At 46.3% G+C, this 15,486-nt stretch overlaps 1 protein-coding gene across 1 annotated transcript in view; it reads left to right on the plus strand.

The window, feature by feature from the left end:
* The first annotated feature begins 2,122 nt into the window (after positions 1-2,122).
* The window catches only part of LOC129341908 (CMP-N-acetylneuraminate-beta-galactosamide-alpha-2,3-sialyltransferase 4-like), a 139,802-nt gene continuing 126,438 nt past the window's right edge, over positions 2,123-15,486 (plus strand). The window contains exon 1 of the mRNA XM_054997264.1: positions 2,123-2,209. Within this exon, the coding sequence (XP_054853239.1) occupies positions 2,123-2,209 (87 nt within the window). The remainder of the gene's footprint in view (positions 2,210-15,486) is intronic.

Genomic DNA, 15,486 nt, shown 5'->3' on the forward strand with positions numbered 1-15,486 from the left:
ACGCATGAACCTGACTACCCTATGAGGCGCTTCCACAGGAAAAAAAAATCCCAACCTGTCGTGCCAGAGTTGCAAGACCTATTTCTCTCCCATCATTAACTCACGCGGCAGTGATAATGGTGATACACACAGGACCATTTTGGAAATGTTCCTATTGATCGGAAATGAATAATTACCCCCCTTCTTAGCCTCCAAGGCCGACTTGGGGAGCATAAGAGAGGAAGCACTAAGTGGGATTAATAACTACTTTTCATTACTTTTAATGCAAACTATTGATTTTAAAGTGTTGTAGGGGATGACAGTTTATTACAATAAGACAATAAAACAGACTCTATGAAATAATTGAGAGTAATCTTTTGCCTTTTCCTTTGCGACATTGGGACATTATGTTCTGCGTACTCCGAGACGTTTATGGCAAAGTCTATCCAGACGATGGCAGCTTAAGCACTCTATAAAACAGCACTTTGGAGCTGAAGTATTATAAATAATAGGCCATAAAGCTGGTAAATGGGGGTTTAATTTGATTCCATTATGTCAAGGAATGACAGAGAGGGGAGGGGGCAGAGTGGTGGTGGGGACACTGGGATGCTGCGTTTGGCTTGTGTGCACATTGCACGGGGGCGTTGAAAAGGCATGGCATGGGGGAGGCATTGAACACCGCCCAAGTGAGAATGAGCAAGAAACAGCTGCTGACTGTGGTCAAGCAACTAGCTTCATCTTGGCTCTGTAGATTATCTGCCTGAGTCCGGCTTGTTGGTTTTCAAGTGCCTTGTTCAACTAGCCCTTCTTTCTCTACAACCATTCTCCACAACTGGTCTGGTGCATTCTCTTTCTAACTTGCCCGTGACTCCAGTGGCCGAATGGCCATTAAGGCCACTGGGAAAAGTCCTGGTGGGTTGATGGCCTGGGGGGGGGGGGAGGCTGTTCCCTTCACATGGCCAACTTGCCCCCTGGCAAAAGACAGTCTTGGCTCCATAAGATGTGGACAGCAGCCATCTATGCTTGCTAACCTCCAGGGCCCTGGTTATCACCTCGAATTATGACCGATGTCCAGGCTACAGTAATCAGTTTCCCTGGAGGAAACGGCTGCTTTAGAGAGTGGTCTCTCTGGCATTATACACAGATGAGGTCCCTCCCACCCCTAAATCCTGCTCTTCCCAAAGCTCTACCCTCAGATCTCCAGGAATTTCCCAACGTGGAGTTGGCAACCCTACAGTCAATGTTGCTGCAAGCTGGCAGCCCTCATCCCATGCCAGGAAGGAACAGAGTTGCACAGCTCCGCCAAACTGTGTGAGCCTGGTGGGGCAGGCTATTTCATCCTCCCTCTTTGGGAGTGCAGGGCTTGGGACAGTGGGCTGGGGTGAGACCCATTTCCTGGACCATTTTTTCCTAGCAGTCCACCCCTGCATGACATGCTCCAAGAATTCACTAGAAAACACCCGGAATACAGCCCACAAAACCAGTGATTCTCAGGCTGGCTCACTTCCAAACTTCCTGTACCTTATGGGATGCACCAGCACTGTGTTGCAGGCTGCTGGCTGTGTAGATCTGGGGGGCCGATGTGGGGTGCATTCTCTCGCACTGCTGGTGGCTGGACAGTGGAGATTTCACGGAGGAGCAGATTGAAGGAGGAGATGAGGAGGGAATCTGGGCTGCTGTCCTCTGCTTGTTCCTCCCCAACGAGGAATCCTGCCCGTAGCCTCTTCTCCAACATCACGGGTTCAAAACTCATGACCCAACTCTGAGAGCCATGACCCACTTTTGGGTCGTGACCCACCCTTTGAGAACCGCTGCTTTAAACCAAACTACAAAACACCACTGTCAAAGCATAATAAGCCTGCGTACATTTCGCAGGCAAGCCTCATTCGCTAGCTGCTCAAAGCCAGCCTTTCAACAAAGGTCTTTTTCGTTTGTTTGTTTGCGCGCTCCCAGGAAGCCATTTAGCAGACTATACTTGAAAGAAAATGAGTTCATCCCATTGTTGTCCTCCCAAATCAAGCATCTCTTTCAGGCAAACATTAAATTGAAATCTTGTTCAAAACACCTATTAGCATTTCAGATGCCTGATCTAGTTTGTCATTCAGTGGGAAGGAGAGAACAGGGGGAAAAAAGGGAATAGAAGATGGCGAGTGGCATAGCACAGCGGCTAAGAGAAATCTATAGGATTCAGGAGGACTCGGGTTCAGACCTTGCCTCTGCCATGAATTGGGTGATCTTAGAGCTAAACTACACAAGATGAATTATGCAAGGACACTCAAGAGAAGGGTGATGCAATGTTAGCCGGGAAGCATAGTTTGAATTTCACCTCTCTCTACAGAGCCTGCAAAGATTGCTCCTCAGAGGGTTTGTTAATAATTGACAAAGCCTTCAGGGAGGCAAAGAGGAAATTAACAAGCCCTCTGAGCTATCTTTTTTAGCTCTGTAGAGAGGTGAAATTAACAAACTCTCTGAGGAGTGATCTTTGCTATCTCTGTAGAGAGAGGTGAAATTCAAACTATGCTTCCCGGCTAACTTTGCATCTCCTTTCACTTAAGCGTCCTCATGTAATTCGTCTTGTACAGTTTAGCTCTTAGTTACTCCTTGACACCATCTGTCAAATGGGTATAATAAAGTTTGCCTACAATACAGAAGCAGTGAAAGGATAATGGAAAAATATTCTACACAGGATTACTCTGAATACTGAAAGTGCTATATAAAAGTCTTGAGTTGCAGTTGTTTTATGATTAATTAGTAGGGATAAAAATATCAGGCGATCTGATCACTGATGTACTACTTTGCGTACAGTTTAGCTGTAACGTCAACTAATGAATGTTTGGGAAAGCCCTGCTGGGTCAGACCAAAGATCCATCTGTTTTAGCCTTCTGTTTCCCACAGTGGCCCCAGGCAGGCCACAAAGGCCACAGTCTTCCTGGTGTTACCTCTTCTAGGAACTTCTATTCAGAAATAACTATGTCTGAAAATGAAGGTTCCATTGAGCCATTATCTTACTATATAAAAGGCTAAGTGTAGTCAAGACAACTCACTTCCTACCCTGGTGCACCACCAGAGAGCGCTGCTGAGGAGGGAAACCCAGATGAGGCAGCTAGACTTTCAGAGAGTGAGCCGGGGCGGGATGCCCAGGCCGAAATCAGGCATAGAGCAGGTGGCAATGCCTATCCCCTGCCTTCACCCAGCTGGGATCAGGAGCCGAGCAGGTGGCAATGCCCACCCTCTGCCGTCACCCAGCTGGGATCAGGATCAAAGCAGGTGGCAATGCCCGCCCTCCTCCTTCACCCAGCTGGGATCAGAAGCGAAGCAAGTGGCCTTGCCCATCCCCCACCTTCACACAGCTGGGATCGTGAGTGGAGCAGGAGACAGTGCTCGCTCACCCCTGCCTTCACCCAGCTGGGATCAGGAGTGAAGTAGTTGGAAATGCCCATCCCCTCTTCAACCAGTTCGGATCAGAAGTGGAGCAGGTGCCAATGCCCTCTCCCCCCTTCACCCGGCCGAGATCAGGAATGGAGCAGGTGACAGTGCCAGCACCCCACCATCACTCAGGTGGGATCAGGGGTGGAGCAAAAGCCAATACCCCCCCCCCCACCCAGCTTGGATCAGGAGCAAAGCAGGTGGCAATGCCTGCTCCCCCCTTCACCTGACCAAGATCAGGATTGGAGAAGATGACAATGCCAGCATCCCACCGTCACCCAGGTGAGATCAGGCATGGAGCAGGTGGCAATGCTTACCTTCCACATTCACCCAGCTAGTATCAGAGGCAGAGCAGGTGGCAATGCCCACCCCCTTCATCCGGCCTGGATCAGTCACAGAGCAGGAGGTAATGCCAACCCCCAACTTTACCCAGCAGGGATCTGGAGTGGAGCAGTGGCAATGCCCCCCCCTTCACTGGTCTGGATCAGGCATGGAGCAAGAGGCAATGCCTACCCCCTGTTCAACCTACTGGAATCAGGCGCAGAGCAGGCAGCAGGATCAAATGCAGAGAAGGTGGCCATGCCCACCCCCTCTGCCTTCATCTGGCCAGGATCAGTGATGGAGGAGGAGGGAATGCCTGCCTGCCTGCCCGCTCTCCCCTTTCTAGAGCCCGTTGCATTTTTTCCCACAACGGGTTTTGTTGCTAGTGACTAGGAACCCTTGATGGATCTGTCCTATGTAAAATCTAATCCTGTTTAAAAAAAACAAACAAAAAAACAAAAACAGCTAAACTCACAGCCATCAGTACTCCTTGTGGCAGTGAATTCCACAAGTTATTTGCCCATAACTTGAGGGAATTTCAGTCTCTTAGAGATGTTATGTGTGACAGGAGTTGGAATACGGGTGCCCAACCCAACTTGCTGTCATAAGGAGGAACTGGGGAACTTACCACGAAAGTGCTGCATTGCTCCATTCAGCTCTGGAACACTGCAAAGGGGGGAAGAGAGGCTTCTGGCTTGCCTACCTCACCAGTTTTGCCACTGGAATTGGCTGCGGTGTGGCCCTTTTGCCCCTTTTTATGCACTATGACTGTATCCACTGGTGAAAATGATGTGGTAGGGAAGTCCTCCTTCCCCCATGCAGTGCTCCACAGCCAAACACAGTGATGGAGCACGTTTGAGGTAAGTTCCATCATTCATATGTGTGACAGCAAGTCAGGTCCAGCAGCTTTGTCATGACTTTTAATGTAAGGGTCAGGAACTCTTCCGCCAACACGTCATGTCTAGTTTGGCTCTTTGTCCCTGTGCTATGCCGGCTCTCAGCTTATCCCTCTGCGGACCAGTGGCCGAGCAGCTCCTTCTTATGTTTTCTTCGTGTGTCCTCTGCAAGAGTGCGGTCAGTGAAATGCCATCAGGTGACATTTTCAGTCAGCCTCTCTTTGTGAATGTGTTTGAGATAATGTGAGTGGCCAACCCAGTCAGTCTGCAGGGAAGCTGCGAAGGTGAAGGGCAGAAATGCAAAGGCAGAACGGAAATAAACAAAGGGGGGGCGGGGACGTGGTGAGAAACTAAACAAAAGGTTTGAAATGGTTGCAGGGGGTGCAATAAAGAAACCCACACCTGAACACATTTCCTCAGGTAATAAATCAGAAGAAAACTCCTGTCAAGTAAGGGTGACAAAAGAGACCTTCAGTGGTAATAACTCACAGGGGATGGATAGCTTGCAACAGGTTCTTCAGGAACTCCAACGTGAAGTCTCACAACTCTTAACAAAGAGAGGTGACAGGAGGCCTGGAGAACCAGCCAGTGGCCAACCCACCCACTATTCTTTGGAAAAAGAATCAGAGGGACCACCATCCTGAAATCATAACTTCTCTTTCTCAGAGTGATAAAAGCTGGAATTCAGGGTTATTTTGCGCTCCCTCGTCCCAAACCATTCAGGCAGCCATTGTGAACAGACAAATTCAGTGGACTGTTTCCCGATTGCCATTAAGGAAGGAAAAATTTCAGGTAGCCGAGCTGGTCTGCAGTAGAATAGCAGGATCTGAGTCTAGTGGTACCTTAGAGACCAACAAGATTTTCAGAGTGTTATATATGTTATCAAGTGTCAGCAATGCCCTTTTACTCTCTACATTGGATGCACAGGTCAGTCCCTATTAGAGATGGGCTTGAACCTGAATACGAACCAAAAAAACCCCACGAACCAGCCTGGTTTGTGGTTCGCGAACCAGTGGGTTGTGGAAGCTCATTTCCACGAACTTTCATGAACTGGTCTACTGGTTCATTTGGTTCATATTAAAGGGCAGTTTAAATGGCGATTTCCCCAGGGAAATGGCCATTTAAACTTTCCCTGCCACTTGCAAGTGGCAGGTCCCTTTAAACTATCAGCTGGCAGGGGGGATCTCCTTCTTGCTGCCTGCCAGCTGATAGTTTAAAGGGACCTGTCACTTGCAAGCAGCAGGGCCCTTAAACGCCCAAATCCCACCAGTCCCAGCCCCCAGCCCCACCCACTCCAGCGCCCCCCCAGCCCCAGCCCCCCATTTACCTTGTCTTCTCCATGGCCATGGCCTCCTCTCCCTCTTCTCGTGCAGAGTGGGAAGGCTGTTTTCAGCCTTCTCCACCACTGGGTTTTTTTAAAGAGTTGTGCCTAGGTTCCCTGAACCCAGCTCAGGTTCCCCATGGTAGCCACATAACAGCTGCAGGGAATGGCTCTTTAAAAACAAAGGAGAGACCATTTGGGCTTGGAATGCCGCCGCAGGGGGAGGAAGGGTTCCCAACCGCACCAAGCCATTTTCCGATATCGGAAATTCAATTCAGGGCCCTACATAGAAAATCAAGTGATGTTTGCCTCCTCACTGAGTAATTGCAACCAGCCGGTATTAATTGCAACCAGAATTCTCTTTTGTGAACAAGGTCACAGGGTGTGATTTCTGGATGACTTGGATGGCTGGAGCCCCCTGACATCTCTCATATCACTAAATAAGGCGCATTACTTTCTGCCACAAGTGGCTTGATTTGCCAGGGTCCATTGTGGAGATCTTTTCCAGAGTGGCTACTTGAAATCCTTTAACTGGATCTGCTGTTGATTGAAAGTAGAACCTAGTATGCAGCCAACACGGAGGTTAATTTTCTGAGAAAAAAATCCTGATTGGGAATTGCTATTTAGGCTTTCTGTTGTCGCCCGCTCAGGAAACTTGTTGAATGACTTTGTATGTTGATGAAATACTCTTCTCTAGCATTACAAACTGCTTTGGGGCTGCAGCAGCTTGAATGTCTGCCTCCTTTTGGCATCCAAGGACTCTAGGGTTACCAACGTCTCACTGGGGCCTGGAGAACTCTGGAGCAGCAGAGATCATTTCCCCTGGAGAAAATGGCTGCTTTAGAGGGTGGACTCTATGGCAGTATACCCATTGCACCCCTCCCTTCCCCAAACACCATCCTTGTGAGGTTCCACTCCCAAATCTCCCGACATTTCCTAATCTGGAGTTGTCAACCCTAAAGGAGCCCCTTTCCATCTTCCGTGTTTGACTCTGAAAACATTACCAATTAGGAATACAGTTCTGTTGATCTCAAAAGAGCTTTCCCAATTTTCTCAACTGCGTATTATTATCTCTAACATTCTGCAAAATTGCATGTCAGCAAGCGTTCCAGCCTCTTCCCGTAACAATATGTCTCCGAGTCAGAACAACCTCACCCATCTCCTAGGTTTTCACCACAGGGTCACAACATCTAAACGCTTGGCATTTCATTTTGTTTTTCATTAGCATCTCCCTAAACCTATATTTCCAGTCAAGAATCATTTGCTCAGCCATCTCGGCCTGCCTTTCCCTTTATCCAGTTGTAAAATTCTGCATTCTAAAACAACTTGCTAAAAAAAAAAATCAATCAAACACAATTAAGAGGATTATGCTTTGAACAAACAACATGAGAGTCACAAAGATTGCAGATTTGATTCTTGGATTATTGGCTCGGGCCCTGCCAGAAGGAATAAGAAATATTCCTTGCTCTGTGGTAGAAGTGCTTGTTTTAGGTGCTGCAGAATGTCCAAAGTTCAGTTCTTTGCATCTTCAGTTAAAAAATCACACACAGCAGGCTTGGGAAAAGATCTTTGCACCCTGGAGAGCTGCTGCTAGCCTTAGCAAATGATACAGAACTAGATAGAACACTTGTTTGACTCAGAGCCAAACTACAAGTGATGAATGACACAGGTTGGACACTTGTCAGCTTCCCTCAAGTTTTGATGGGAAATGTAGGCAGCTTGGCGGAATGTTGGACAGGTGACAGTTGAAAAGTCCATTGGACAGCAGTCGGATAGCCAAGCGGCAAGACAAGGATGCCTACATTTCCCATCAAAACTTGAGGGAAGCTGACGAGTGTCCAACTAGTGTCAGGTGTCACTTGTAGCTTGGCTCTCAGTGTAAGAGCCAAACTAAACGTTACCTTTTTTACGAGTTCACTATGGAGCCAACTTGTGTTCCCACAGCCACATAGTACCTGTGGGCAATGGCTTTAAAAAAGGAGAAACCAAATGGGCTTGGAATGCGGCTGCAGAGGGAGGGAGGAGGCCATTTTCTCAGGTGAAAACAGCACAGGAAGGGGAGTTATTTCTCTGTTTTTGCTCCTCTACATGAGTATTGGTACATTTGGAGCAGCAGAAACGGGGAAATCTCTCCCCCGCACACTGTTTCTCCCCCCCCCCCGCCCCCATGGTGGTGTTCCATGCCTGTTTGGGGTTAGTGGCAACATGGGAGAATTTTTAGTCTTCACCTTCAGACTGAATTAAGGGGCTCATGGAGAATGTGTTTAATCCTGAACCTGGCATTGACCTAATTTGAAATCCAGTGGTTGAGTGGTGTGGTTAGGGCAGCTAATTTTTGTTTATGGTCTCTCAAATTTAAATCCTTTTGTGCCTGCTCATAGGTTCCTTCCTTCCATCCATCCATCCACCCACCCACCCACCCATCTGCCTGTACAAGATATACTCCTCTTCACAGAAATGGAATCCTGGCTGACCACTTTTTGGCATGCAGCAGTGGTCTTTGATCTTTGGATTATAGATATATTTGAAGAAAGAAATTATCTTATAATGCCATCAACTTATCAAAGTATTCCTCAGAAGCCGCAATGTGTGAAATGGCAGGTGTGTGCTGTGTGATGCCTTGACATTCATGCATATGCATTTCCCCCCGGAGATAAGAAGCATCCACTGCCCATCAGAAATGTAACTTCTAGGGATTTGTGGGAAGGAGCTGAACCTCGAAGGATGATAACTCTAGCTATTCTCACTCTTAATATTTTAACAGGGTAAAATAATAGTATTTCAATATTTATATTTTTATTAGGGCATCCATGAAGGGCAAAAGAGAGACAAAGGTTTATCAGAAAATCAGATAAAAATGGGCAGCTGGATCCTATTCAGGACTGGAGAGGAGAAAGTGGGGAATATTTTCCCAAGATACTCTGCTCTCGAAGCTTCCAGGAGATAATCAGCAACCTTCTGCCATTGTACATGTTCTCTCAGCAACCAGGAGGTGGGAGCACAATTCAGCCGAGAAGGTTATTGGATTATCAGATGATTAAAGCTGCTAAGAAGCCACTCTTGCTTAATCAAGATAGTCTATTTTGGCCACTGTTTGGTTGTGATGATTGGGGAGAAGAGACAAAGGTCAGCTGATGCAGTTGGTGTCATGTTTTGCATACTCCCTGGAAGGTAGCGCCAGAGATTGTGTGCGGCACGGTGCTGTATGCAACCACAAGGCCATTGTGGGGATGTGTGACAAACTCCAGCATGCTAGGAGTAATTATGCTTGGTTTTGCAACAATTAAAAGAGTTTTGGTTCACAACTACTAATCCTTTCAGGGGGTACATGGTACAGTCACACAACTAGGACTGTACTTCGGTGCCTCCTGAAGGTATGCATGTATACATGAGGTGTCCGGGGTCTGAGGCTCAGCCCCCAGACTTGCCTAGAGGAACAGGCGGGGGACAGCCAGGAGGCAGCTACTCTGCCACTCCGACAGACCAGGTCCCAAACTTGCCAGCAACAGAGAGAGGTAAAGAAGCACCCAAGCCTCAGAGGGCTAGATAGGGCAGGTAGAAGCCAGCTAGCCCCACCCTCCACTAGGAGGCTGGGAACCCAGGCAGGGACAGTGAGGACAACCAGAAGGGGATCAGACCAGAGGGAGAAAGCCCAAGAAGCAAGGACAGCCAGCCAGCCAGCCAGCAGCAAGACGGTCATCAGCCTTACTTGCAGTAGAGGAAGGGCAGCACAGGGCCATGCCCCAGCCTGCAGGCAGGCTAGAAGGAATCAGCCAGAATCAGGTGGGGCTGAGAGCAAAGCAGCCACAGGTGGGGCTGCCTGAGGCCTTTAACAGAGAAAGCCAAGGCAGCCAGCAAAGCAACCACAGGTGTGGCTGCCTAGGACAGCCAAGGGCATGGCTAGGGTGCTGGGGGCATGGCTGGCAGGTGGAGCCAGGAATGGGTGAAGGGATATAAAGGAAGTCCACCCACAGGGTGGGGTGGGTTGTGTAGGAGTGAGGAGGAGGTTAGGAGAGTGAGAGAGGGAGGATGGAAGGAGTAAGAGCTAGAAAGATGGAGAGAAGGAAGAGTGAGCAAGGAGGGTGGAAGCTGTGGAATGCTGGAAGAAGGAGGATGCCACTGGGACCCTGACAGGTTGAGCAGGCACACAAGTGGTAGAGAGGGAGTCAGGGTGATGTATACCTCTCCTCCTTCCACAGAGCGGAGACCTGGGCAGTCCCTGTCCACAGCCAAGGACCGCAGTTCAGGCACACTGACACCGTGTCCTGCTATGTCCTGGCCAGAGCCTGACAGGAGGTTTAGGAGGCCTATAAGGTGTCCAACACATTATGGAGAGCTCACATCAGAATTATGCAGATTTTTCTGTAGAATTGTACTTTCTGAGCCTAGTTTCAGGTGGGTGGCTGTGCTGGTTTGTAATAGAAGATCAACATTCAGGTCCAGTAGCGCCTTAATGACCAATTAAATTTCCAGGTACGAACTGTTGAGAGTCAGAGAAGGAACTCTGACTCTCGAAAGCTCATACCCTGGGAATCTAGTTGGTCTTTAAGGTGTTACTAGACTCACATCTTGCTTGTTTATAGCTAGCAACATTTATACATATATATTCCAATCCCACCCTTTCTTCAAGGAACAGAAGGCTGTCTCCTGCCACCCCACATTTTGTCCTCAAAACAACCCAGTGAGGTAGCGTAGATGGAAAGAAATCGAGTGTAATTTTTGACCCAGTAAGTTTCATGGCTAAGTGAGGATTTGAACCCATGTCTCCCATGGCCACCAAATCGCTCTGGCCACCAAATCACCCTGGCTCCTTGCACAGATTCTGTATTTGCTGTACTTTACACACTTTGATGCCAAGGGAGCAATCTCCAGGTTCATCTTCTTGACGCAACTTTCTTTTCTATGAAGATCGGTGAAACTGCCAAGTCCCTGCATTCTGCTGTCCCCATGGGGATGATTTCCAGATATGCTGGATGGTCTTTGGCATGCAGTTTATTAAAAGACAACTGCAGGAGCAACTATTGCTGGACTGCAATCAATCCTTTGAAGGAAGACTTGCACGCATGTTCTTTTTCCATGAGCATGGCCAAAGCCAGACTTAAGACTAAGCAGGACATAATATAACAACACAGCTGTGAAAATCCCAAGGCTGGTGCTGGGTAAGCAACTCGTCTTCCCTCATCTATATTAGTTAAAGAGGAAGTATACAAAGGCATTAACTGTTCTGCGGAGTGATTTCCTCTCTCACATGTGGAACAGATTGCACTTTGATGCTACAAATTTGCGGAGCACCAGTTGCCTCCAAATCACATTGTCTATAGCTGTGCCTGGCCGCTGGCCTTAAAATCCCCGAAGATGGAAATGAGTCAGCTTTTTTTAGCAGTCACATTTTGCCAATATTCAGTGAGGCTTGAGGGAGAAGGCACAGCAGCCAGGCATCCTTCCATCCTGCTTGGATCCAGCTCCAACAGAGAACCCCTCCAAGCAGAAGAATGCACCATCCAGAGATACCTCCACCATGCCTGAAATCAGCTCCGACGGAGCACTCCCTCCCTCCTAACCGCTTTCGGCAATGCAGCAGCCAGGCATACTTCCATCAGTCCAAGGGAAGGAGGGAAGCCTCCTAAGGAACAGGAACCAGGAAGCAAGGAGCCTCAGCTCAAGGAGGCAGAAAATGGGGTTATAATAATCAAACACCCTATGCCGTGTATATGACTTATAATATTAGTCATGCATCACAGTCAACCTATGCCAAGTATCATTATGGTTTACATGCAAATACAGTTACAAAGTCCAGTCCCAAGACTTATTTATGTATATTTGTCCTTTCTTATTTTGTAGGTTGCCTTTGCAGAACAGAGTTCTTCGGCATGAAGTCTGAAGCAGCCATTTCTTTTCCTCCGAAAGTGTGAAACGGAGGCGGCACTTCAAAGAAGTTGACAATAGGCTACGAGCTTTGCTGGCCCAGTCTCTTTTGGCTCGTTTCGAGACAAGTCTTCCTCTGGCCAATATCTCTACAATTAACAATAAAGTATTTACTCAAAGGCATTCCTATGTCTCATAATAAAAAGGAAAATGTCAAGGACTTACAATTCCTTCCAGTAAACTTTTTTTTGGATTCAGTCTCCAGTGTAATCATTGCTAGTAGGGTGGGGTGCTCAAATCACTATGTGGCATTTAACCACTTGTTCATTAACCTATTCATGTTCTTAAAGTGCCCTCAAAATCAAAGGCTGCTTCAGACTTCATGCCGAAGAACTCTGTTTGTTCTGCAAAGGCAACCTACAAAATAAGAAAGGACAAATATACATAAATAAGTCTTGGGACTGGACTTTGTAACTGTATTTACATGTAAACCAGAATGATAATTGGTATATGTTGATTGTGATGCATGACTAATATTATAAGTCATATACATGGCATAGGCTGTTTGATTATTATAACCCCATTTTCTGCCTCCTTGAGCTTCGGCTCTTTGATTCCTGGTTCCCATACTTGCATCAGTGCCAGGATCCAGTTCTAGCACTCCTCCCAAAGGAGAAAAAGAACGCACCAGCCAGACATCCTACCATCGTGTCTGGACTAAACTCCTGCAATGTGTTCCCTGCCTCTCTACTGCCATCAGCAAGACGGAGGAAGAAGGCAGCAGCCGTTTCCACACTGGAAACCTGCCAAATCCCTATCACTTCCGTTCTTATTACGAGAATGCGTGCAGCTGGCAATAAGAGAACACAAGATATCAAACAACAAGAGGAAAGTGGTCTCAGCACAGCAAATATACACGGAGGACCCCGTTTAGTGAGACAGTCCTAAGAGACCGCTGTATATAAAGTATACATTTAATATATCAGTGAAAGTGCAAAGTGCAAAATATAACCAATTAGGCATTGGTTATATTGTGGTCAGTGAGCTTTGAACAATGATCAAGAGCTATGATATTGATTGGGATTTTCTTGCACTTTGCACTTTCACTGATATATGAAATTTATACTTTATATACAGTGGTCTCTTAGGACTGTGTCTCTAAACGGGGTCCTCCGTGTATATTTGCAATAAGAGAACACAAACATCTCAGTATCAGAAATAAACGTGATCCAGGTGTGGAGACGTTGGGTCTGCTTTGCGGCTGCATCCTTTCTGATCTATTCTCCTCTCCTTTTCTTTCTCCCCTTCTTCTTTCATCTTTCTTTTTCTGAACTGAGCACACTAAAAAGGCCAAGATATGCCACTGAAGCAGCTTACATAAAATGCTAGAAGCTGGGGCCCTATGACAGCTCTTCCATTTGCTATACAGGTTCTCAGGCTCTCTGTGTGGGTTCCATTCAGGGTTCAGTTACAGGGTTCAAGTAATGGAAAGGGAGAATCAGTTGTGCCAAATGAATGAAAGATTCCCTCCAAAAGAATGGATGCTGAAACAAAAAGTATGCGATTTTCACATTTGTCTGCACCGAAAGCAGCTCCTTTGGTGATTACCATGAAAGAAAGAAAAAATGTCAAAATGTTCAACCGTTTCATAAGCATTGCCTGAGCTTTGTTTTTCCCTTGCCTTCCTCATTGGCTGAGAACACCCATGTGGACGGTCTCAGAAACACTGCACATCAGGCAATGACATGGACGACATCAGCATGTATCCAAAACTGATTGGTTACACAGCATTGGGATTCTATGATGTTCTTTATGTGATTCCTGATTGACTGGGATGCTACAGTGAAGGAGAAATAAGCCCTGAGCAAGGGGGAGAAATGGCACCAAAGCAGGACCAGGTTGGAGGCAACAGTGATTCTGAACAAGGTAAACATTCTCAGTAAGTGAGCTTTTCAAGAAATATTATGAGCCTCCCCAAAAATGCTACTTTTAATCTACCCTATCTGTAGCTTTATCTCATGATGTCCCTTAGAGTTGTCCCCACTGTATGGATTTTATGCTGTGTTTTATATATATATATATATATATATATATATATATATATATATTATTTTGCTTTACATAGGTTTAATGGTTGATTGCTGCTGTTTTAGGTACGCTTTTATCAATATATGCTATTTTTCATCATGAATGCTTTTTTTGCTCTTGGCAACTGTTTGTATTTTGCTATTGGATTGTCTTAGTAATGTTAATTTACTCTCAATTGCTGTAAGTCACCTTGAACGAGTTTTTTTGGAGAGGAGGCTAAGAAATTATCTACACGTAAAAGCAAAAAAAAAAAATTACATTCTTTCAACCCTGGCAAACTAAATGAATGAACTTTTGGTGTCACCCTTAAGAAAGAACGAAAATTCATGTGCTCCCCAAAGGAGCTAAAAACAGGTTTCTGAGACCTAAAAATAGTGCAGCAACTGAAGCTTAACGAAGAAGCCAGTTTGGTGTGGTGATTAAGAGCAGTGGGACTCTAATCTGGAGAACCGGGTTTGATTCCCCACTCTTCCAGCTGAGTAACCTTGGGTCAGTCACAGCTTCTAGGAGCTCTCTCAGCCCCACCCACCTCACAGGGTGATGGTTGTGGGGATAATTTATTATTTATTTATTTACTTATTTACTTAGATTTATAGTCCGCCCTTCCCAACCAAGTGGGCTCATAATAATAACATACTTTGTAAACCACTCTGAGTGGGCATTAAGTTGTCCTGAAGGGCAGTATATAAATCATCGTCGTCATCGTCATCATCATCATCATCATCATCATCATTCTTTATTTACATCATTCCTTTTGCTGCTCACAAGTCCCATCTTGACTACAGTTTGTTATTCCCCCCATAACCTTTTTGCTGGCTTATCTGGTTAGAACAAAGTTTGATTTGGCTATCTGGTTGGCATGCTTTGTTCAGGGTGGTTTCTCCTGCAGCAGTCTGGACTCAGATAAAGATTCTTGAATAATCACAAGATATGCATGTAGTGATGGCTACATTTTTTTGTTCCTTGCTCTTTTAAAATTATGGGGGGGGGCAGATTTTCTTCTGGCCAGTGCCTCCTTACATGGATAGTATATGCTTTCACCCTTCCCAGTTAACCCAAATCATATGAATTTTTGAATTGTGGTGCTCTGTATCTGAATGCAAATTGTTGAATGTACCTGAAGCTACCTTACAAATGAGCCAGGCCACTGGTGTACCTAGATGCATGTGGTCTCCAAAGGGGTCTCAGACGTATAAAGATGTTTTCTAATTGCTGTAGAAAAGTGCAGGAGTCCAGTCGCACCTATACGACTAAGCAAACTTCTGGCAGGGTAGAAGCCTTCATGAGTTACAGCTCACTTCTTCATATACCTCACTTCTAATTGCTATGATTTGATATCCTTTAACCGGAAATGCCATTGATTGAACTGGGACCCTTGTGTGAAAAAACATGCGGTCTGCCGCCGAATCATAATTCCTTTGCTCTCTATTTGCATGGTGGTGGAAAGCGTCATCAAATCACAGCTGAGTTATGACAACCTTGGAGGGTCTTCAAGGCAAGAGACTTCAGAGGTGGTTTGGCATTGCCCGTCTCTGTGTCACAACCCTGAACTTCTTTGATGGTCTCCCATCCAAGTACTAACCAGAGCAG

The sequence above is a fragment of the Eublepharis macularius genome, chromosome 14 (genome assembly GCF_028583425.1).
Source record: "Eublepharis macularius isolate TG4126 chromosome 14, MPM_Emac_v1.0, whole genome shotgun sequence".
Lineage (NCBI taxonomy): Eukaryota > Metazoa > Chordata > Lepidosauria > Squamata > Eublepharidae > Eublepharis > Eublepharis macularius.